Below are 24,594 nucleotides of genomic sequence, written 5' to 3' on the forward strand. Positions count from 1 at the left end.
TTTTGTATTCAAATTCGCTGATTCACAAGTTTCACATAATTCAACGTTCAAATATTTGAATTCCCCAATATGAATAGTCCTCATAGCCGCACATTTCCCATAACTGGACTAATTTCATGAACACAACGTTTTCATTATTACTTTCGTACAAAAGCTATTACTATAAGCAGACATATAGTAAGTACGTTCCAATGAGCGAGTGCGGACATTATTTTGGAAAAATTTAGTTCAAATTATCTCTTACCATTTTGTCGAGAAAATTGTGCATAATTTATAGTTACCGCTCTTTTAAATTTTTATTAACTTTTGTGGATTTGAGACAGTTTTTTAGTTCGCGGTGGCTTAACGAAAACTAATGGTATAATTGCCATTCATTCACTCCTGGCTGACATTGGCTTGCATTTATTGGTTCAAGAAAAATATATTTCTGAGTTGCAGACTCTAATTTTGAACAATCGTTTTTGCCTCGCCACAGCCCATATGGACAGCTCCGGGCAGCGACGGTGAGTGTCCGGTGATGAGGAATTTCACTTCGGTTACACCCGAACCTTCTCCTTCCCTACTTATTGTGGATTCATTATGACCTTGTGACAAATTGTAATTGTTGTGATAAAGGTAGGGGCTCAGTTCCCTTGAACAATGGATTAACCGCATAAATATTAAGGAATAGATTGGACGTCACCGAACAAGCAAATACAATTTTAGCTATCAATATCTATTAAAAATATATTACACCTCTTCGGCAAAGAAGATAACATGACGAGACTTCGTAACGGCAGACCGCCGATTAAGGGTGCGCAAGATACTTCAGACAGTAGACATCGCAACAGACCGCGTGATACACCCCAAAGACCAAGGAAAAGTAGATTTCACCCTTCAGGCCCAAGTAACCCACCGGCTGAAAAAGTGATAACCTCCGTTATCTAGTATGGTATTTACAAAGTAGAATCTACATTGTTAACGGGAAAAGGGCAAAAACAGTAAAAGAGGTTTTATGTGTCAACTTCTTGAAGCGATTCGACGCCAGTTTGGAGAAAAAACAGTTCCATTGGCGAAGTGAAAAGCCCTCTCCGTCATGACCTGCAGAATTGAGGTAAAAGTATACTATTTTACTAGGCTAAGTATTTATCCGAATTCCCTTGTAGATTTAAAGCCAATTATTTATAATTTATTTCATAAATACGACAAAATCGATTACTGTAGCTAAACTAAATATGCTAATTCTAATGATTAGAAGTAAAAAAGTTTCTCACTTTCAGCCGGTAAGTGGAAACATCACAAAAATGCCGTTATTGGCTATTTTTGTATACTTTTAAATTTGAAGTTACTTATTTGTCACTTAGTCATTGAGTCACTGAGTCTACATACTTAAGCATATTTACATACATACATACATGTGTGCCATATATGTTTGTATTGAGAAATGAATTTATCTCGGCTGCTATTCATAAAGTTTATATTTAGAGATAAGCTCCCTAAACATATACTTATACTATTAGATAATTTCGATTTTTGTCAACAAGAAAGTGTAAATAAACACTGTAGCTATAAGTTAAAATCACTTCCGCGACCGAAGGAACAAAATTAGTGGCAAGCATTGTATCAACTGCACCCCGCCACCGTTAGAAAATTGTTATCATTTTTCATTGAAAATTATTCGACACAGTTAAATTTATGACACGTAAATATGTAAAGCCGCGGAACATTTTTTATAAATTTTTTTTTTCAGGAAAAATTTTTAAGCTCTGCGCATACCTTTTTGAGTAGCATGGCGCTTTTGTTATTGTTTTTCGATCACTTTTCAATTAGATATAAAACCATATTTTCGATAGTGCGTTGGAAGCGCACCGCCTCGAAGTTCTCCGACAACTGACTGATCGGCTGCTTAGTTTGTTGAGTCAACGCTTTGCTGCCGCGGAGTTCCCAAAGTCATGTACATACATACATTTACCAATATGAGGGCAGTATACTACGGATGGCAGTTATCGACAGCGTTGTGTGTTTAACGAAAACGCAGCGACGCAAGCTGCGAACTCGAAGCGCGCTCATCAAGTGTCGTTGCTCAGCCGCCGGCGTTAAGCATCTAGTGCCTGAGTGCATAAGTGGGCACATCGCGTATTTTTATACTCACTGGGCAATGGGTGTGCTACGGCACGGAGTCAACATTGCGATTCTGTGACGTTGTGAGGAGGAAAGTCAGAGGAATCAAAACAAAGCACGCATTTTAGATTTGAGCAATCCAAAAATGTTGCCTGGTGTAAGCTAAAGAAAAAATTAATGATTTCACATAGCATCACTGCTTCAAGTGCGGGCGTCTGTTTGATTTTCGAAACTGCTACTCCACTTTTACCGTCTTTAATGCGCTTTTTCTTTGCTTTGCTACTGTGTGCACGAGCACTCCACTGCCGACGCTTACACAATAGCTGTCCACTACTTTACTGCTTGAATTTCACAATATTTATTGTTATTTTATGTACCAATTAACATATTTACACTGCTAGAGAATTTCGAATTTTTATGTTATTTTCTTTGACTCATATGGGCAGCTTAAATTTGCCAGCGCGCTACTGATTTATATACTTAGCTCGATCATGCTCGACACCAATTGTACAATGTAATAAAATCTTTTAATAAGACGATATCATGCCGTCAACATATTTTTAAAATACCGAGCTGAATTAAATTTGAAACTCACGCTAGAAGAGTGTGGAACACGTAGCAGCATGCGACTTCTCAACGAAATTTACAACATCTACACAGATGGCTCAAAGATGTCTAATAAAGTGGGCCCCCAAATATATTGCTCGGAGTTGAATCTTGACCAAACCTTCAAGTTTCCGTAATACTGTAGCATCTTCTAGACAGATGCCTTTGCGGTCAGGAAAGCGGTTGAACATTAGTAACAAGATAAAGAGGATTAATACATATGTACATACATAAGTCAATAGATTGGAGACGATACATGCAGAAAACGCATAGAAGTAGACATGAACACCTAAACCAAACTCCAGATTAAGATGGAACCACAATCTTTGATTTGAAGAAGCTCAGCATGCCACTCAGTGAGACCACTGTTACGAATATGGATACAAGGCACAATTTTAATAACCAAAGCTATTGTCCAATTTGGTTGAATTTCCATCACCTATTTGTGTTTTTTGTTTTTCGAAAATATAAAATGTGCAATATTGTCCCACTGTACTACGTTGAATACAATAACAGCATAGCTGAGTGGGTCATCAACCAGACTTGCTATTATGACTGAAGAAATTTGTGCTGTCATTGAGTAATTGGCATTCATGAATACCGCAGACTTTGGATCGTTTTACTTATGTCACGAAATGCTCCATTTGTCTGACACAATAAACATTTAAGAGCGCCAAAGTCAAATCGCAGACAGAGCGGCAAACCGAGGAAGCAATATAAGGTGCGCAGATGTATTGTGACCTTGAGCTATATATACATGTACATATGGATATGCGTCAAGAATGAAAGTTTCAGAAATATATGGGATATGCTTCATTCATTTATATATTCTGGCAACATGTTGCTACAGTGAAACCAATAGAGAGAAATGTAGAGTTCTACATATATACATATATCTGTCCACGCCCACAAAACGTCTTTAAGCGGATACTTATAAAGTATCATAACTATGGTGAGCTCTGGATAATATATATATTATATTAAGATACTAAACTGTAATTTGCCACAGAACCTCGCAGTAGCAAAGGGCAGCCGTGGAGTTGAAAATTTTGGAAAAATGAGCGTGGCCCGCTCATTAACGTTTCTATTAGAAATTACTAAAAACGCGATAAATCAATAAATTAATAAGGTAGAGGCAAACTTGCCCTATGCTCCATATTACTGATATCACTAGTTTCTAACACTGTATTGGTGGTGATAACTGGACCTCAATGAAACTCAGGGAGCATATAATTAATATGTGGCACATTTATAGTATATCCGTATACCTATCACTATTTCTCCGGCTTTCTTCTTTGCAAATTGCTAAAGTTCGGTTACAACCGCGCTTAGTCCTTCCTTATTTGCTTTATTTTTATTTTAAGTAAGATTAGTAAAATAGTAAAAAAAAAAAGTTTCCAGGTCTATAAAGTCTTTTGGATCATAGATACTAGTACTGATTTTATTTACTTACAAGAAATATGCGATTGTTGTCGATAGTGTAGTGAAGATACGCGTTAGTCATTGTCGAATGTTAAACTTTAACGAAATGTAGTTGCTAAAAATAACTGCTGCTTTTTCATAACTCACCTTTGTTATTTCCCCAACGAGTGAGTCATTGGCGTTTTCTTCATCTACATAGTCGGAAACGATTTCACGACCGGCAACAAACCATTGTACGCTGGCTTCAGGTGGATGAACATGCGCACAAAACACCACTTCGTCTGCGCCGGCATTCGTTAGCACTGCCAGCGGCGATTTCAACAGTATTGGCGCAGACTCGACAACATCGGCGATTTCGTCGACGCTCAGCTGACAAGTAGTGCTGCATGTCAAGCCGCTGGCTGTACGTACCTCACACGTGTATTTCCCGGAGTCTAAATCGAAAACATCGTTTATGCGCAGACAGAGAACACCGTTGCCATGGTCGATTTGGCTAAGAAAATGACGAAAATTAAAAATATGCATGTATTTGTATATCACAGTATGCACTATGAGTCTGTGTCTTTATGGACTTACTTAAAATCGTCATCATCGACCAACACTTCACCATTACGCGTCCACGTATAAGTGTATGGTTCATGGCAATCCAACTCAAAGCGCAAGTCAACAGTCTCACGTTCGTGAGCTTCTACTTTGGCGGGGAGGGCTCGAGAAATACTCGGTTCTCTAAGACGTGCTGTCAATGCATCACTTTCCGTTGCTTCGAATTTCACCCAAGTGCTTGTGATCAACGGTTCATTATCACACTGAATGATGCAAGTATACAGACCCTCGTCATCCTCCGTCACATTGTCAATACAAAGCAGTGCTTCGTGTTCGTTCACCACAATCTGCACACGTTCATCATCTTCACCCAGCTCAGTGCCGTTATGGTAGAACTTGCAGGATGGCACCGAAGAGCCTCGATAGCCAGTAGCCAACGCCATGCGGCCACCTATAGCCGTCGATGGTCCCATAATACGTCTACGTAGGTGTGCATTGCGTTTCGAAGAACTTGCACGAACACTACGCACGGAAGGAGAGCGTGAGTAGCGCGAACGGCTAATTACATCTAAACGCGCCGTAGCTTCAATGCGTCCATAGTCATTCTCCAAGGTGATGCGATACAGACCAGCGTCATCGAAAGTGACTTCGTCAATCTCCAGGAAACGCAAATCATCCACCTCCTTCACAGCGATCCGGGCAGTAGGCGTAACAATCATACCCTCTTTGTCCCATGTCGACCAAGGTGCTGGGTGACCGGTAATCGCGCATTGGAAACGCACATTGTCACCCTCCTCGACGACACGACTGTGGGGAATGGCTAGGAATTTCGGCGCAGCCAAAGTACGAGTGTCCAACATTGCGCGTCGATAGCTGCCTATGCGACCATCACTCAGATCGATTTGTGACGAACGGTAAGAGAGACGACGTGGAGAAAGGCAACGGTTGGGCGTGGAACGCGGTGTTGAACGTGGTGTTGAGCTTGCCGAGAGTAAACCGCTGGGACGGGACAGCTGACGATTTAACATATTCTCCTTCTCCTCAGGCACATCGACAATAATACAAGCCGAGGATAGTGTCCGGCCAAGATTATTCTTTGCGACGCATGTGTATTCGCCTTCATCCTCTGGATAAATGCGTGGTATACTCAGTGTGGCCTTGATGCCGTCGTAAGACATTATGGAATCTTTGCCACTCGGTAGCACACGTCCATCCTTCTCCCATATGATTACCGGTTCCGGGAGTGCCTCAACATGGCATTCCAAAGTGATGGCATCACCGTCACAACAACGTAAATCACGCAGATGACGGATGAAGCGCGGGAAGGTTTCCACGTTGCTGTGAATTATACACAATAACATTTGAACACCTTTCAGTTAATGCGGCATACTCACCCGTGTCGAATGGACCCTTTCTCCATTTGCGAATTGTTGAGGATATCTATAAGGGAATGTGTTAAAAAATTATAAAATACTCAAAACACTATTTTTTGGTTATAAACAATTCTAACTGAATTGTATTTTGCATATCTTAGCCCTAACGTGAATACATACATATGTGAAGAAGGAACATATTTGAAAGTAGGTAACGTTTTCACGTGTTCGAAAATTAGATTAAAAGCAAATTAGATTTTTCGCTATTACAGAAATAGAAAACTAAATTTCAAAACTCTTCCGGATATTACAAAATAAATTGCATACATGTAGGCGAAGACATTCCGTTACTGCTTTAAGCGACACCTATCGGTGAATTGTATAGCATACCACGTATTTCACTTTTGATTTCATTTAACCAAAATAAATATATTTCATTGTAAAACTAAACATGTTTAGCTAATTACACACGTGCCTACCCATTACTATATCTGCGGATGCAGAGATGACAGAAATTAGTACGCAATTTAGCTGAATCTTGGCAATTGAAGTGCTACAGACAGATTACACTAAAAATTAATACGGTAGGGTGGCAACATCAATTCTGTAAAAGTGTTTTGTAGTGTTTGATTTTCCGCAACATCTGGTACTTTTTATAAGCAGTTGTCTAAATATAGTTGCATTTCGTTTACAATTTCTATAGCAAAATCTTCATAACATTTATAGTAGCGTCGCTATCAATTATAATTTAACAAAAAATGATTATGATTCAAATGGAATTGGAACCAGGATTTCGCAAAGCAGACCTTAACAATATACCAACGGTGCGCAGCGAAACAATATTCGGCTTCGTCACAAGAATTGCCACCAGCGGTGGTAGTGTGAAGAACCAATCAACCGGCAGCAGGTATGTTTATTAACAAATTAAAATAATATGTAATAATCATTTATATATTGTATTTAGTAATAGCACAGATGTAGATTTACTCATAGACTATGTACAAGTGAGAAAAGCCGGAGATATTTTTGATGTGCGTGCCGTTGTCTTTCCGGCAGCAAATGGTGGAAGCCATGAGTCGCATGTACGTGTTTCATTGAAAGTAGATGAGAAAAAGGATGAAATTTCAGAGACAAAATGCGGTCTCTGCACAAAGAAAGGTATGTTTTTCTCGTACTATATCAAACACCAGCATATAATGAGAAATTATATTGCATTTTGCAGAATCCTGTCCACATATACTAGCTTTTATTTTCTGGCTGCATCGCAAGAGTACAGATACCGAATCTACGGCAATACTGGATTTTTGGGGTAAAGAAACGGAAGCATTAATCGAGGAGGAACGTGGGGAGACGTTGCGCATTCGTGACATATTCGCCTGTGACGAATTACGTCTTGAAACTGATTTGGAAGCAGCTGCAGTAAGTGAAAGCGAAGGGCGAGCTTTCTTCGAGGCTGTGCTTGATGAGATGGACAATTTAGGCTTAAAAGACTCGGCTCTGTACCGTCATTGTAGATCGGTATTGGAAGAGTTCGAACCGGTATTCATACATCATACAATGTTGGATGCATCAAACAATGGTGTAAAGAGTTGCCGCACCTTCGGCCTGCACATGGAGGAACAAGCCAAACATGGGCTCTTCGAACGTCTTTCAGAGGTCTCAAAAAGTAGTTATAAGACACGGCTTTGGTTAGAGGCGCAGTATATGCGATTACGTTGTTCTCTCATACATCGCATCGCATCGAGAAAAGATTCCTTAGAAGATGAAAATATTTTGGAACTGCTTTTCTGTAAAGAACGCGAATTCAATGCCGAGGAACGACAACAACTGAAGCAACACAAGCGTTTTATATTAAAACAAACAGAAAAACTAGAAAACAAGACATACACTGAATGTGGTTTATTGCTTAATGAAAGCTATCCATATATCTGCGCATCGCCTGATGGAATTACCGACGACCACATTGTGGAAATAAAAGCACCAAAAACAGACGATGAATTTGAAAAGTACTTAGAGGGACGTGAAACAATTGCGCCCAAATACATGGCTCAGATTCAGATTCAAATGTATATGGCAAATGTGACTAAAGCTTTGTATTGTGTACTAAGTCCCACCTTTGACACTAACGGGGCCTTGCATTATGTCTGGGTGCAAGCCGATATGGAATTTGTTGCGAGCTTACTCGGAGCTGCTGAGGATTTCTGGAAAGATGTGGTATTTCCTCGACTCAACAAAATCTATCTTGGTGGCCCATAAAGTAGTGTTTAAATGTTTAGTTTATATTAAATGCAATGGAGCGCAATCGTTTCTAATTTTGAAATGTAATAAAACAACTATTTAAGTGCCGAACAAATGGAATTTTACTCTTCGATTGAAAATGATTATGACTTATAATGCTCTAGTGCCATGTGAATTGCTTGAAATCTCACTTCATATTTGCGTTTCACCTCAAAATTATTGCACAACAAAGTTTATGTTTAAAAAAAAAAAAGTTAGATAGTTAATTACAATGTCTGTTATAAATCAAAGGCATTTGTGTTATGAACATTTTTTGAATTAACGCTAAGTAAAACTTTGCTCCACTACTTACCTTTAGCGAAAATTTGCAATGAGATGACAGCCTTTGCTTCACCATTACAATTGCTCGCTATAACAGAGTAAGTGCCGGTGAAGTCCAGCTTGGCGCTAGGTATTTCCAGGCGGTATTCCGGACCGTCACCTATAGGTCGGAAGTGTGGTGCGTCCTTGTAGTATTCCGGCTGTAAAGAAAAATACATGCATAAATACCAACAAGAAGAGTGTAAACGAACTTCTTTGGAGAACACACATTTTATCAACTAGAACTAAAATAAAATAATTTACTTATTTAATTACAAATATACTAAAATGAAATGAAAATCGCTAGTAATATGTGCTCCGTATATACATATGTAAACGGCACAAAGCACAGACTGACTACTATGAAGAGTATAAAATGTACATATCTGTGTTTAAAAAAATTTTGTTAATAGCATGTATTACAACTAATTTCATACCAATAATACATATTACAACTATAGAATCTAAAAGCATGAAACTTCCATTGGAGGGAAACATCCTTGCACTAATTTCGAGGCATGGTGCCGAGTTTACAGTCCTTGGTCGGATACGTTCCGGTTACCCGACTGTCGTGTGAACCCATTTACTCTTAACTGACAATTAATACGCTGTATAATCGTTTATTAGAAAAGGTTAACTCGGAATGACAGCCTTATCATTTCTCTCAACGGTAGATTTCTTTTGGACAGACGAAATATTATAAGGTTGGTCTAAATACTTAACCGTAATCGAAATGAACTTCCTAGTAAACAAATAAAACCAAAACTGAAAATTTTTGACATAATAACATGAAGCTTTGCATGTTTTGATTTCTGTAAGGACTATATTTAGTTTTTATCTCAATTTACAATTATAACCGCAATATTTTTATGCATTAGTAATATGTTGCGCAGAGTATACACTTGTTTTCCTTTTTGAACAGATTATTTTATACGGTTTATTTGTACACTTCTCAATTCTCTTTTTAAACGGTTTTACAATTTTTGCACGTGTTTTTTATTTTAATTATATATATATTTTTTTTTGCAATAAAAAGAAAGTTCTGCTACCGAGAACTACATATGTATGTATATGTAGAAGTAAATGTTAAAAATACACAGCAATTAAGGACGGATTTTTTAAAATTATAAGCATGAACTTTGAAATTTATTAGTATATTTTTTCATTCCCAGAATATTTTTTTGTTTGTCCATTAAAAATTAATACATATACAATACCATGGAAATCTACATTGTTTTAATGGTGTAAATTTTCAGTGTACGAAAAGAGAGATTTACATGTAAAATGTGATATTTACACGTTTTCCCTTTTTACACTGTTTTTTTTTTTCACAGGTAATTTACTGTTCCAGTTAACTGTATAAAAAGGAGATCAAGTTTAGTAGTTGTGTTCCCCTAACGGATACCTTAAACTAATCGAGATCTAATCGAGATATAGATGTCGATTAGTTATGTGAAAAATAATAAGGACAGGGATGCATAAAACCAAAACAAGAATAAAATTATAGTAAGTCATGAAAATTTTCCGCCAATTAACGGCATTTTTTTCACTCCTAAATTATAAAAACAGATTCCATCAGACAAATACAAAATATTTGCACACATTTCGTAAAAAGTAAGCAGTTGTGCGATTTAATGAATACCGCGTGCTATTTAAAATCAGTAACAAAAATAGTCTTACTGAAACGTGTTTTTTTTTTTTGCAGAGATAAGGCAAGAATAATTCTTTTGGTTTTAATATAAATCAATTGAACCCTGGGTTTTCTTTTTATTGTATCGATATTGGAAAGGATAACCACTGCGATCCGAAAACTCGAGAACATATTAAATATTTAGTTAAACAAGGAAATTCGTACAGAAAAGTAGTGAATTTACTGAATGTTTAGTGTGCTATGTTAAGAAAAGTCCGTTTATTTCGTCAAAACTTATAAAATGTGATTTGAATATTGGTGTTGTCCCCTTAACTATCCGCAGAGTACTTGAAAAGGAAAATGACAAGTGACAATACTATAAGAATTCATACTACACAGTACGCTACTGCAGAATATGCCACTTAAGTGGATATTTATTCAGGACACCGACCCTAAAAACACGGCTAAGAGTACAAAAGAGTGGTTTAGGGTCAATAATGAAGTGGTCGCCGCAGTCCCCGTTTTTAAACTCCATTAAAAATTTGTGGAATAAAGTCAATGTGCAGAGAAAAATACCCCAATTAATAATGAAGAACTTTTTCAACTTATTCAAAATTCCTGGAATGCCATTCCAGTTTCCCTCTGCCAAAGTCTAATTGATTATATTCCAAAGCGGTGTTGATCAATTTTAAATAAAGAGTGATTTCCAAAAAGATATTAAACTAGTGTGTAATTAATATCATCACTTCTGAATGAAAACTAGTTACCTTTTTATATATATTATTGTATTTTTTTATATAAAACAAATGTAAATAAAATACAAAACATAGCAAAATATGGGTTAAACTGTAAAGAAACTTTAATTTGTTCTCAATAAATTTGATTAGTTAATTACCGTTGATTTCGCCACATTTCTGAATGTCCATTAACTTCATTACCTGCAGGCCACTGTCCTTATTATTTTTCACATAACTGTATATATATATATTAGGGTGATTCCAATTTTTTATTTTTTTTTCATTTGGTACTCTGAAAAATAGGTTCCTAGACACCTCTAAGAAAGCCTCTCCACGAATGAGTTCTTAGTTGTAACAGGAAGGTCCTCCTACTTACAGTTTTCTATTGCTTTCTTATTTTCAGATAGAAAAATGTATATCTCGCTTCCAACCACATAAAAAAAATATTTTGTTCCTTAGGTTTTGTAGGAAATTGAATGCTCTACAAAAAAGGTCTCATACGATTTTTTCGTAAACCCAACCGTTTAAAAGATATCAACGGTTGAAATTTGATTATTTTTGGAAAAGTTTTTTATTTCTTATGTATTTTATAACTCAATGAAAAAAAAAATCATTATGAATGAAACTCATAGGTTTTTGAAGAGGTGTCTAGGAACCTATTTTTCAGAGTACCAAACGAAAAAAAACATGCACAACTATATATTAAATTAATTATCAAGCCTATCGGGGTTCGGCCTGACGTAATAATCTTCTTTAGGTGCATTTGATAAGGTTGCGCTTTCTAAACCAAGTTTCGACACTGCTTCTTCTATTTTGTTAGTTAAGTATTATATATCAATGTCGTGAAACAGCACGTCGCTTGTCCCGATACTACTACCGTCATCAACATACAAAGGGCCAAACATTTGCGAAGGACCTCAAACACTCAGCTCATTACTCTTTGACTTCGTCCATGAGTTGCTGAATGTCCTAACCATCTACCGAGCCCGTAATCATACGCATTTGTTATTCATAATTGGGCCCTCAGGCAGGCATTATTATTACAGATGCTTTCGGTGCCTAGATATATGAAGTCCTTTACCGCTTCGAAAATATATTTCTCCGCTACTAGCTCGATCTCGGTCACATTTCTCTGCCAGCTGGCATATATGTCGTCTTGTCGTCTCTAACCGTAAAACCCGTTTAGCAGATTACATCTCGATAACTACAAAAGTTTCGAAGGCATTCTGCTTGATACACCCAATTATGTGTACGTCGTCAGCATTGGATAATAACTGGACATAATGGTGAAACATCGTGGCCGCCCGATGAACACTTGATCTGCGTAAAATACGCCATGACAAGGTTAAAGAAGTTCCAAGATAGATCGTTGCCTTCTCTAAACTCTCGCGTGATATCAACATGTTCTTGTGGGTCTGTTTCTCCTTTTATGAGGCAAAGAATATTGCTCAACGTCATTCTACAAAGTATACACATAATCCCTATTTGGACTATCGAAAGCTGCCTTGTAATCGGACAGGAAATTGACTTGTATGAAAAGGACACCAGACTGATCTCTTGATAGTTTGCGTTGGTGATTATTTTGTCTAGCCATATTTTGCAGATGGACTAATGCATGCTTACTATCAACACATTTTCGCCAACTTTGAACAGTTCTACAGAGACCGTCTACCCTGTTTGCTTAATATTCTTCAGACGCTGACTAGATACATGAATATCATCGTTCTAGATTCAGAACTCTGAATTCATTTCTCCACAGGCGCAACTTTTGTTGTCATCGCAAGAAAGCATTAGAAAAGGATTGCTTCAGGCTTAAATCATTGAGTCAAACGGGTGACCTTCTGCATCATTCCTGCCTTTACAAGCCTCGATTTTCTATCGCTCACGCTTTTCTTTCACCCATTATCGCGTCTACATATTTTATGTAAGTATATTTGCTCTGTACATTTACTCTGTTTATTCGACCATATCTGTACAAGCTCGTTTTGAATCTTATAAACTTCATAAAATTAAACTTTACAACACCAAGTGGCGGACATACATATCACCGGTGTGCATCCAACGCAAAAACCACGTAAAATATGTAAATACGTAACGACTTACATACAGGCAACGAAGGCGGTGACAATAGTGACGAGTGTAGTGCGGAACTGAGTAGCACAACAATTGCGGTAATTTGATCGCCGAGGAGATTTTAAGGTTTAAACAAAAACAAAACAAATGAAATGTCATAAATAAGTACAGTGGCGCATGCGCACTCCGAATAACAGCAATAATTAGTTGACAAATATATATGTACATACATTCATAGATGTATGTACATATGACCGTTTCTGTGTAGGTATGTACGTGATTAAAGCATGCGCAGGGGGCATGCGCGCCTCGCCAAATCGGTAAAAATTACGGCTGGACTGGCACTGAGGCCAGCTCGGTACATATAATATTATATTTATTTCAGTTCGCGATGTTTTTTATTTTTTTAAATATAAATATGTATGCATGATATATTACATACACATGAATAGTAACTATAGCTTTTAGTAATTTGTATACATATGTATGTATGTAAGTATGTATGATGCAGTTTTTCATGTGGCTTCAAGATTGCTGTGAGGCAGAGTTGCAAGCGATTAATAAAAACTTTGCCACAGGAACAAAATGTTTTTGAGTTTTTGTAGACAGACAACAATACTCGTTTTTATTGAACTTCACTTATATGGCGAATAGTTTATGTATTGTTAATTTTAGAAGTATGTGCATAAAATGAACATGTTCATACATACCTTTGTGTATGTATGTTGTAGGTTTTTGTGCTAATGGCGACAATAACAACAATTAAACATATGCTGCTTATAAAAGAGTAAAGAATAGAGGAAATCATATATGTATGTAAGTATGTAATTATTCCTTTTTATCATAATCTTCTGTACGATTTTTTACACACAAACATATGTACATGATATTAAGAAAAAAATTATCTTCGGTTGAAACGACGCTATAATACCCTTCACACATTTAAAAGATTTCATACACGAACCGTAGTTTGATCGGTCAGTTTTTATAACCGCTATATGCTATAATGCTCCGATCAGAATAATCGAAAACTCTTGAAGATATGTCGTTAAATACAAATTTTTCCCAGAAAATGATTTGATTTTCATTATTCAGTTTGTATGACTATTATACTATATGGTATCTGATCTCGGCGGTTCCGACAAATGCTTCTTTGTGAGGAAAGAAAGTGTGCAATATTTCAGATTGTTATCTAGAAAACTGAAGGACTAGTTCGCGTATATACAGACAGACGGACATGGCTCAGTCGTCTCAGCTCATTATGCTGATCATATGCTATACTTACATATATGTATATTCTTGTTATAGGGAAAGTTTGTAACACCCAGTAGGAAGCATCAGACCATCTGGGAGCTACAAACTTCATGGCAAACTAAATATACAGTTAAGAGTGTAAACATATATGTCATACCTATTTACTTCAGTATACATACATATGTAAATGCATATGTGTTCATTTATATCAGCTAAAGTCAATTTTTTTAAAATATAATAAGCGGCTTATGAGTTTTGTTATAGAAAATAAATAAGAAAACCTACATATGCCTTGAGGTATAAACTAATTAGTTGCCATACGACATTATTTCTTAGAAAAAACCTTAGAATAAAATTGAATATGTTGAACATTAATTAACCTAACAACGCTAATCTGCTAAGAAGAAATCTCAAAATTTACCCATTTGAATAGTTTAAAAAAGCCATTAGTTTAATACTATTTTGGTGAAAAAATTCTGTTGACACCAAAATTGTAACTTGATAAATGTTATCCGAGCTTTTTATCAGACGGTTTGTTCAATTCTGTGTACGTCATGTGAGAACCGAAGGCGATGACTGCAGTCAACGTCCAAACAAGTAAGTCATAAAAGAAAATTACTAAGAACGATTTTGGTTGACGATGAATTGGTGATCGGCCGTCTGAATTTGAATTTATTAGGCTGTGGACCGAAATTCTCCAAAGAGTGCCAAATGCGGTTGGCTCGAGTATGGACGAAAGCCCGAAAATAATCACTCAGAACGTTATCGACTGAAATCCTGGCAGCCGATGGGGAGATCGGCCTCTCTTCTAACCTGGAGAAGGAATTTGAACATCGAAATATCTACGGTAAAAAAATGATGATCATGAGGCTAGCATAAGACCGAAATAAATGGAAGGGTCTCATTGTGGTCCCTTGCTCCCCCGCGGAACAATAGGCTAATATACATATCACATATATTATACATAATGACGACTGTCCAACTTACTTTACTATATAAATAATAATTACCTGCACTGAATGCCGTTAAATTCAATTAAATTCCAAATTCACGAAGCTTTTACAAGTCTAAAATTTTCACTGTTTTAAACACTTTGCATTTGCTTACGCGCACAGATCGAATGCTCAAAAAGGATACCAATCACACACAGACAAATCTCTTACACAGGCAAAGCAACTGTAAAACTATAATCCCTGAGTTTCTTATCGTTGACTGTTGCAGTTTACGCACGTCTTAATGGCGAGAAAGTTTCAACAGTAATGCCAATGCAAAATCACACAATATTCGAGTCAAACCGATCGCAGACAGCCGAAACGCCTTCTATGAAGTACTTCCAATCTGGAAAATTGTTTTCAAGAACTTTTCTCTGCTAAACTAATTTTCGCTTTCTTATTCTAGACGATGAAACAAAAACAAACTGGTCGAGGGCGAGCACGCTGAAGCCACGCACGTGCAGCCAGCAGTTAAACCATTTGCGGGCGCACTCTGTGACGTAGAAATGCTAAGCAACCCAAACAGCAGCACAGACGTGTACGCACACACACACACACACACCAGCAGAACACGAAATTAATTTATTGCTGCAATTGGAATTGATAAACAGAGGCTGTTTGGATGCAGTTCGCTGAATATTGGCGTAGGGGCGTGTTACCGTTATATTGAGTTTATTTTTTCGTAATTTCAACTTGTCACATTTATTAAATGTTTTCATGAAAATGTGTGGCTGCTTAGTCAAATACACACACACAAGAACATATGTTCAGTTGTTAGACTACTAGGAACGCGCGCGTTCAACCCACATTTGCTTTCGTAGCGCTCAAGTGCTGAACTAAAACGAATTTGGAAGCTAATAGTAACTTGCGCTCACCTGTCGCACTTCGTTTGAGTCGTGCTTTCGGCGTGCATTGTATTGACAATGCACCCATTAACGTCACGAATGCGACTTTAACGAGATTCTGCCATTTTAATGACCGCTGAAGTGATTCATTACGCTGCCGACGCTTTTGTTGCAAAGCGGTTGGTTACCGAAGTGCAAGGGGCTACGAAGTTCAATCAGCTGTTGTTTTTTACTGTATTTACACTTTCTACAACACGCACTAAATCATTCTAATGGGTGTATCATTCGAACTGATCAGATTTAATAATAACAGTATTTAGTGCTCATAAATTTCTATGAAACATTCCAAAGCGAAACAAAAGAAATATTCAATTACTAGCTGACCCCGCAGCCGTTGTCCTGCGTGAAATTATGTGATTTGAAATGAAAAGAAATTTAAATTTATCATTTAATTTTTTGTCTTCAATATAACTCAGCTTGTTAATGAAAATTTTTTGACTTCTGTTCCGGTGTACAGAAAATCTTATATCTGGCCGTATGAAAAACATAGCATTTCCAAATTTATGCCACACACTACATATGCGACTATCCATGTTCCCTGTCGATTGTCGTCTCAAATGCAATTTTCACTGGAAACGGAATACGTTTGAACTGAAATGGCAAATCGTGAGAACTCAAAGGAATTCTTAGAATCAAGCATTCTGCCCCCTTGTACTCGATAGCTGCGCCACAATCAGACAGGTTCCATTACACAGTAGATTTCGAAACATAATAACGACAGATCCAACTTTGAGACGCAAATGATGCGGTGGTTGGTATGCCACTCTAAAGTATTTAGAAATTCCACTGGGTAATTCACGGCGTCGTCTTCATTGTCAAGACGATCGATCGATTTGTATGAGCGCAAGTCTCTCGGTTAATTGACACGGATTTGAAGGCTGATAGGTCGAAATGATTATCGCGAAAACTGTGCGAACTTCATTTTCATTCCTGTGATTAACATTTTTCTCAAATAAAGTTGAACCGCGTACATTAATCAATAGCAACCGAAGGTCGAAACAATCTTCGTTTTTCGGGTGGATTGTGTAAATTCGTCCTAATGCATTAGTATATAACATATCTGGATGTTTATCTACTGGTTGGCCTTGCTTTCTGCCTAAATATTTCTTCGACGATGCATTCGAGGTATAATATCAATGTATTTTCGAATAGAGCAATGTTCTCGAAACGGATCACTGACGAAAGTTGAGCAAAAACTCGTAAATGTTTATTTTGTTGCTTTCGGTGTTTCCACTGGCTGTACTGTATTCTCTGGGTTGAAATACACTCTTTGGCCATTCTCCAAATTAACTGCGAGACGCACAACAGTCGGAAAACGTTCATGAGTTGCAAAAGTAAATATCCTACAAAGTTCTAAATTGCAGTTCGCGTATCGACCGTATCGTTGAAGACCACAAACCTCCATGTTGCTTTCTTTGGTGACGTAATTACAAACGAATTTTATCGATTACACCAAACTTCATATGAGTTTTGAATGTGAATTAGACAATAATGGTGAATATATTACGATCCATATGTTGTCAACTTCGGTATTCACTCTTCTAAATTGAGTGCTGAAGGTTCTGCCATTGTCGTCTGGTGAGTGACGTCGATAGAGTTGATATCCATAATTTCCAATTTGTGTTTCCGAAAGAAAAGCACTTGGATAGTGTTTCGAAGTGGGATTGTGGTGTCCCCAAGGTCCATGGAACATATTGGTTTTCATCACTTCGTAAAATACTGGACAATTCTCTGCGGAATTTCCGCAGAAATGATTTCATCAATTTGATCTGGTGAAACCACCATCAACCATCCAAAGAAGAATATGTGCGTGCGGCAAACCTCTCTTTGCCACTCAACAGAGTACATCTAGCATCTAGCAGCACCACATATGCATCGCTTCAAGATAAAGTTCATTAAACAAAGTAACTGTTTGAAAAGATCGCTTGGTGATTGTCCGCGATGCATAATTCCGCATCCTAGGAGCACTTCTTGCCTTGCCTTCGGCTACCATACGCTGATGGCAAAAAGTACGCCGACCACACATAAAGTTTTCACTGAATAATTTTCAAAAATTTGTCTTTTGAATAGCCGGAATAAAAAAGCAAGCGATCGAAGTTGAACGATTGAAATAATTTACAAATCAAAATGTTGAAATACAAAACAAACAAAATTTTAACAAAAGTTTGTATGAAAAAAAGTTACTTTTTGGAATTTACGACTGTTCCTAACGAAAAACATACGGGTTTTTTATTTTTAAACCTTCCCCGATCCACAGCGAATAACCTCTGAAAATTTCATCAAGATTGGTACAGCCGTTCTCTTAGTGTTACTACGGGATATGTATGGGAAAAAGGAACAGGCTATCTTTAGGGGTTTTCCGGCAATTATTTGAAATTATCTTGCCGTAAAAACCAAACTTGAACCTCAACGAACATTTAGAAAAAAGAACCGACCAAAATTGATCCAGCCGTTGTTGAGCTATGCGCTTAGCAACACATTTTGCGATTCATTTTTATTGTTTAAGATTATTGATTTCTGGTAAGGGTGTATTTCAAAGTTGTGGTTTAAAATATAGTAAAATGTAGTTTGTATCAACAAACTGATTGGACCTTATCAGTGTGGCTTTAGACCTGGCACATCAACAACCGACAGATATTCACCATGCGCCAAATCTTGGAAAAGACCCGTGAAAGGAGGATCGACACTCACCACCTCTTCGTCGATTTCAAAGCTGCTTTCGACAACACGAAAAGGAGCCGCCTTTATGCCGCGATGTCTGAATTTGGTATCCCTGCAAAACTAATATGACTCTGTAAACTAACGTTCAGCAACACCAAAAGCTCCGCCAGAATCAGGAAGGACCCAACCGAGCCGTTCGATGCCAAACGAGGTTTCAGACAAGGCGACTCCCTATCGTGCGACTTCTTCAACCTGCTTCTGGAGAAGATAATTCGAGCTGCAGAACTAAATAGAGAAGGTACCATCTTCTACAAGAGTGTACAGCTGCTGGCACCCGCGCCGTTAGTTCAGCTATCTCCAGACTGCACAAGGAAGCAAAGCAGATGGGCCTGGCAATGAACGAAGGCTAGACGAAATATCTGCTGTCATCAAACAAACAGTCGTCGCACTCGCAACTTGGCTCTCACGGGTCTGTTGACAGTTATAACTTTGAGGTCGTAGATAATTTCGTCTATCTTGGAACCAGCGTAAACACCACCAACAATGTCAGCCTGGAAATCCAACGCAGGATAACTCTTGCCAACAGGTGCTACTTCGGACTGAGTAGGCAATTGAGAAGCAAAATCCTCTCTCGACGAAAAAAAATCATACTCTATAAGGCTTGGACGATGACAACAACTGATGAGTCGACGTTGCGAGTTTTCAAGAGAAAAGTTCTGCGAAAGATATATGGTCCTTTGCGCGTTGGCCACGGCGAATAGGCATTAAAAGACAGCGGCTACGCTGGATAGGTCATGTTATCCGGATGGACGAAAACACTCCAGCTCTGAAAGTATTCGACGCTGTAAACGCCGAGGGAAGCAGAGAAGGAGGAGGACCTCCACTCCGTTGGAAGCACCAGGTGGAGAAGGCCCTGGCTACGCTTGGAATATCCAATTGACGCCACGTAGCGGCTATAATCGCGTAAGCGGTGTCTACGCCAATTAAGAAGAAGAAGATGAAAATGTATTATTCAAGTTTTTTAATGAGTTAAAGCTCTCCGCAATACGTAGTTACATTTTTGAAATTCGTCAGTCTGGAAAGACGACAAACAAATTTCGAATCAGGTCAGATGCTCAAAAGAAATTGTTTTCAATGCCCTTAAGCATATACAGAGTTTTAAAACTATTTCCAACGTTGCACGCAAAGAAAAATTCCGAAAAACTTCAACAGAAATACACTGCAGAATTAATAATATCTCGCTAAGGGACCAAAAAGCTGTAGATACCAAAAATATCAGAAATATGGATGTCCTTTTCGATGAAATTAGGAAGGCATGGCACTAGTGGTGCGCTTTCTGAGTCTTATACTATTACAGTTTAAGTTTAACAAATGTTTCAATAAAATGAGTGAAAAAACGGTAATAATAAGGTCGAAAATAATTTAATTTACTTCAAAACAAGTCGCGTTTCTAATTAGCTGTCAACGGCTGTAGGTGCATCTCACATGACTTCGTAATTTCACCATTTCACATCCGATGCTTATGAAATTATGTCAACCTTGAAGGCGTTATTAAGAATATAAAAACGAGTGATCCAGGTACTTTCTTCAATAGCCATTTTTTGGTAGATCACGCGTGAGTTGTCTCTAGTTGTCATGTTTTTTTGTTCAGTATTGTTTGGAATTGCATCATTGAACGACTTACGCCTGAACAACGTTAACAAACCGTTCAACTTTATTACGAAAATTCACGTTCAGTAAAGATTGTGTTTCGCGCGCTTCGTTCAACACAATGGGCCTACTGAGCACACTATTCACAACACCATCATTCATCTTGAGGCCCAGCATTCATTATTGGATGATATTCGAAGGAACAGACCACGTCCAGCACGAAGTGAAGAAAATATGGCAGCCGTAGCTGAGCGTGTACACCAACCGTAATATAAAATGCAACTTGTACTACAAATGAAGCCGCTCGACATTCCCCAGCGACATCACTTCGCTCTATGAGCTCTTGAAAAGTTTCAAGAAGATCCGATGTTTTCAAGCCATATTTAGTTCAGCTTATTTCTGGGCATGTAAACAAGCAAACTTGCTGCATTTCCATCCAACCGGAAGAGACTCAAGATCAGAGTTTTCATCCAGAAAAACAACGGTTGGTGCGGTTAGTGGGCCGGTGGATTCATCGGTCCATATTTCTTCAAAAAAGATGCCGATAAGAACGTAACCGAAAATGGAGACTGTTATCGCGCAATGATAACCGGCTGAAATTGAAACTCGTGATCTCGGCGGCAGGTGGTTTCAACAAGAGAGCGCATTTCCCACGGATCGCATCAATCAATGGATTTATTGAGACAACAGGGGTGTTGCGGAATCCAAGACAGAATTGTTTAGCTATCAGAATTGCAAACAAATTCTGATTTTCAATGGCGTCACTGAATCTTTTCGAACATACGCAAAACCTGTATTCGAATCAGCTGTGTACTAATGTGACAAAACTTGCAAATGAATACATTTGGAAGCAATTATATTCAAGTTTTTAATGAGTTCCGAATTAAAGAAAGATTTTAAGAGATAACATTTATCAAATGAGTAAAAACGCTTTTGGGTGTTAAATTACGTTTTGTAAATCTAATATCTTTAAATATCCGGTATTTTTCCAAAAACTAAATAATTTAGACCTTTCGTATTATATACTTATGTTTTAGAAATAAAGATAAAATAATTCGAAATAATAAAATAACTTGATTCTTAATTTACATTTCAAATCTGTGAGTGACTATCTTCACGCTTTGTTTCTGATAGCAAAACCGATAAAATTGGTTTCCATGAATCCCAAAACCAATACAAATTCTGCTTCGAATATCAAACCAATAATATTTGAATTCATGACACCTACTCCTTTTTTTGATCGGTTTCAATTCTGATTCCGACAACTATCAGATTCCACAACACCACCAACCGAAACAATACAACACTGAATATTTCGGTTACCAGATAATTTCACGTTTCGGCCGGTTAGTTGGCCTTCAGGATCGTATGAAATCACACCATTAGCCTTTTTCTGTGGGGATATGTAAAGTCTAAAACCTATGCGGGCGATCCCGCTTCGATACAGGCTTTGGAGCAAAACATCACACGAGTCATTCGCCAGTTACCAGACGAAATGCTCGAAAAAGTCATCGAAAATTTTACACAACGGATGGACTATCTGAGACTTAGCCACCGCCTACATTTGAAAAAGATAATCTTTATAAAATAAATGTAAAAAAGTATTTGTTTCAAATGCTAATAAACATTCCCCCATCAATTTTGAAGTTTCTGTGGAAGTAGGGAACCTCGAATTGGATCACCATATATATAGAGCTATAGGATGGATCCTTCTTTGACAGTGCTCTTGATAGAAAAAAAATGTTAAAAATGGTGCTTGTGTTTTTGCTTCCCGAATGTTATATTACAGAACGCTGGCTATTTGGTTCAGCTTCTCTCCCAAATTATTGATTGGGAATGAAGTTTCTACATACTACTTAACTATCGGCTTTAACATTAAGCTTTTAACTATTCTTATTTCCTATTTCAACAAAAGCTATTTAAAATTTATAAATTTAGACTCAGCAGTTTTTAATTAAAAAAAAAAAAACAAAAAAAAATTAAAGCAATACAAGAATTAACGTAAATCCTTAATACCCTACACAAATACAAAAGATTCCAAACGAGAACTTAATTTTGATCAGTTTCTATGGCAACTATATGCGGTGGATAGTGGAACCTAACTTCCTTCTAGGATCGATATTTTGGATAACCTAATTTCATTGGTAAATATACCAATATTTATAGCTAACTTTTTCGGTACTGCTTTCCTTTAATTAAATAAAGTTCAACTTACATTCAAGAAATCGCGCAGCCATACAACTTCGGGCTTTGGTTCGCCGACAACCTCACAGAATATTATTACTGTGTCACCTTCATAGGCCTCACTAGAACGTGGTTTGACAACAAACATGGGTTCCTTGGAGTACCTGAAATTTTAGAAATTTAATCAAGAATATTTCGTATTTATGTTATATTACGGATCTTACGGTAAATCACTTTTTAGAATAGCCGGTATCTGGCTGCTACTGCATTGCTTTTGCTGTTGCTGATCTTCATCGAGCTCTTCTATCACCACGCGACAGCTACTTTCTACTTTGCCAACAGCATTTGAAGCGACACAAACATAAATGCCAGCGTCGTGTATGGTTGCGTCGGCAATAATTAATTCAACAAAGCCGTTAGAATCCAGAGTGCCACTTATGCGTCTGCTTGGACGCAATCGTACGCCATTACGATGCCATGAAACTCCCACGGTTGGATAGGCTTCTACTTTAGCGGCAAGGCGTATTTCTTGTCCCTCTTGATATATATACAAGGGGTCTAGCGGCATGTAAAACTCGGGCGATATGTAAGCGCGTATACCTTTATCGACGACAAGCGAACAGTGGCATGATACCGAACCAAGTTCATTTTTAGCCGTGCAAGTATAAATTCCACTATCATCTAGCACGGTGCTAGCCAATTCCAGTGTATGAAACTGACCATCGCTCGTGATAAGACAACGACGATTCTCTACAATTTGCTGGTCGTCTTTGTACCACATAATTTCTGGGCTTGGATGACCCATAACCTGGCAAGTCAAACGCACAGGATAGGTCATTTGCACCCGTCGATCTCGCAAGCGCATCGTGAATATTGGTAAAGTGTCACCAGCATGAGCAACATCGGCGGAATGAACAATTTGCTTCAGTTTAGTATCGGCTTCATATAGTCGAGGATCGGTGACGATTTGTAAGCGCGCAAAAGTCGATACTCTGCCTTTGGAGTTAGTTGCTTCGCAAGTATAACGACCTGCATCCAACTCAGAAACTGGAGCAATGATCAGCGTGCAAGTTGAACCAATTTGACGAATTCTGATACGTTCGGCTAATGAACTAATATGCATGCCATCCTTATACCAGTCTATTTGTGGTCGTGGCGCGCCACGCACGGTACATTCGAATATAAGTTGTGTGCCAAGTAAAGCCTTCAACTGGCCAGGTAGTATTTTAACGAACTCGGGCAAGCATTCAGCGCCTCCCACCTGCAGTGGACTACTTGTCTGCACCGATGGACCCCAACCGTAACGATTTTTCGGCGTTACGCGGAAGTGATATTCAACAGTGGGCTTCAAATTAAAGGCATCAAACGAATTTATAGGTGTCAGACCCAATTCCTTCCACATAGCACCACCTTCGTGGCCAACAACCCAAGCATCAATGCGATAGGCAATAACGGGCGCAGAATTGTCTCGCGCTGGCTTACCCCACGAGAGGGAGATGTGTGAGGGTCCGGAATCGACAAGCAAAGGTTCCGTGGAGATCGGACCTGGAGGATCTACGCCAAGTTGAAATAAAGAAAGTTGATAAATGCTTAAAAGTCATGTTACCTGAAAAAAGGACGGTGGTGATGACCTATCGACCAAGCGACGTAAAATTGAAATCAACTTGAAACCTAGGAAATCTTTTCGAGCTCAATAAAACACCATGCAACTCCCCGGAGAAACATTTTTATTTATTATTTATATATATATATATATTTTTTTTGTATCCAAATGTATAAGCTGGATATGATGTAAGCCATTTAAAATAAATTGATCACATTGAACAGGAAACGCATAAAAATATTGTAATACAATCGTATTAAACT

The 24,594-nt window shown here is 37.9% G+C and overlaps 2 protein-coding genes across 11 annotated transcripts in view; one reads left to right on the forward strand and one right to left on the reverse strand.

The window, feature by feature from the left end:
- Positions 1-24,594, reverse strand: part of LOC108977106 (myosin light chain kinase, smooth muscle) — a 103,015-nt gene that overhangs the window by 11,105 nt on the left and 67,316 nt on the right. For 8 of the 10 annotated variants that reach the window (XM_018946613.1, XM_018946612.1, XM_018946616.1 and 5 more), the window contains 6 exons: positions 22,953-24,282; positions 22,760-22,892; positions 8,635-8,803; positions 6,066-6,111; positions 4,705-6,009; positions 4,276-4,621 (listed from right to left, as the gene is read on the reverse strand). In XM_018946613.1, coding sequence (XP_018802158.1) covers positions 4,276-4,621; positions 4,705-6,009; positions 6,066-6,111; positions 8,635-8,803; positions 22,760-22,892; positions 22,953-24,282 — 3,329 coding nt within the window. Of the gene's footprint in view, positions 1-1,755; positions 1,857-4,275; positions 4,622-4,704; positions 6,010-6,065; positions 6,112-8,634; positions 8,804-22,759; positions 22,893-22,952; positions 24,283-24,594 lie in introns of those variants that run through there. The other 2 variants (XM_018946619.1, XM_018946618.1) reach the window with 1 other exon arrangement.
- On the forward strand, positions 6,680-8,470 carry LOC108977108. The gene is made up of 3 exons (XM_018946622.1): positions 6,680-6,951; positions 7,009-7,202; positions 7,267-8,470. The coding sequence occupies exons 1-3, from the start codon at positions 6,803-6,805 to the stop codon at positions 8,298-8,300; spliced, it is 1,377 nt and encodes a 458-aa protein (XP_018802167.1). The 5' UTR covers positions 6,680-6,802; the 3' UTR covers positions 8,301-8,470.

Source organism: Bactrocera latifrons, unplaced genomic scaffold, assembly GCF_001853355.1.
Source record: "Bactrocera latifrons isolate USDA-ARS-PBARC rearing strain unplaced genomic scaffold, ASM185335v1 scaffold_84, whole genome shotgun sequence".
NCBI lineage: Eukaryota > Metazoa > Arthropoda > Insecta > Diptera > Tephritidae > Bactrocera > Bactrocera latifrons.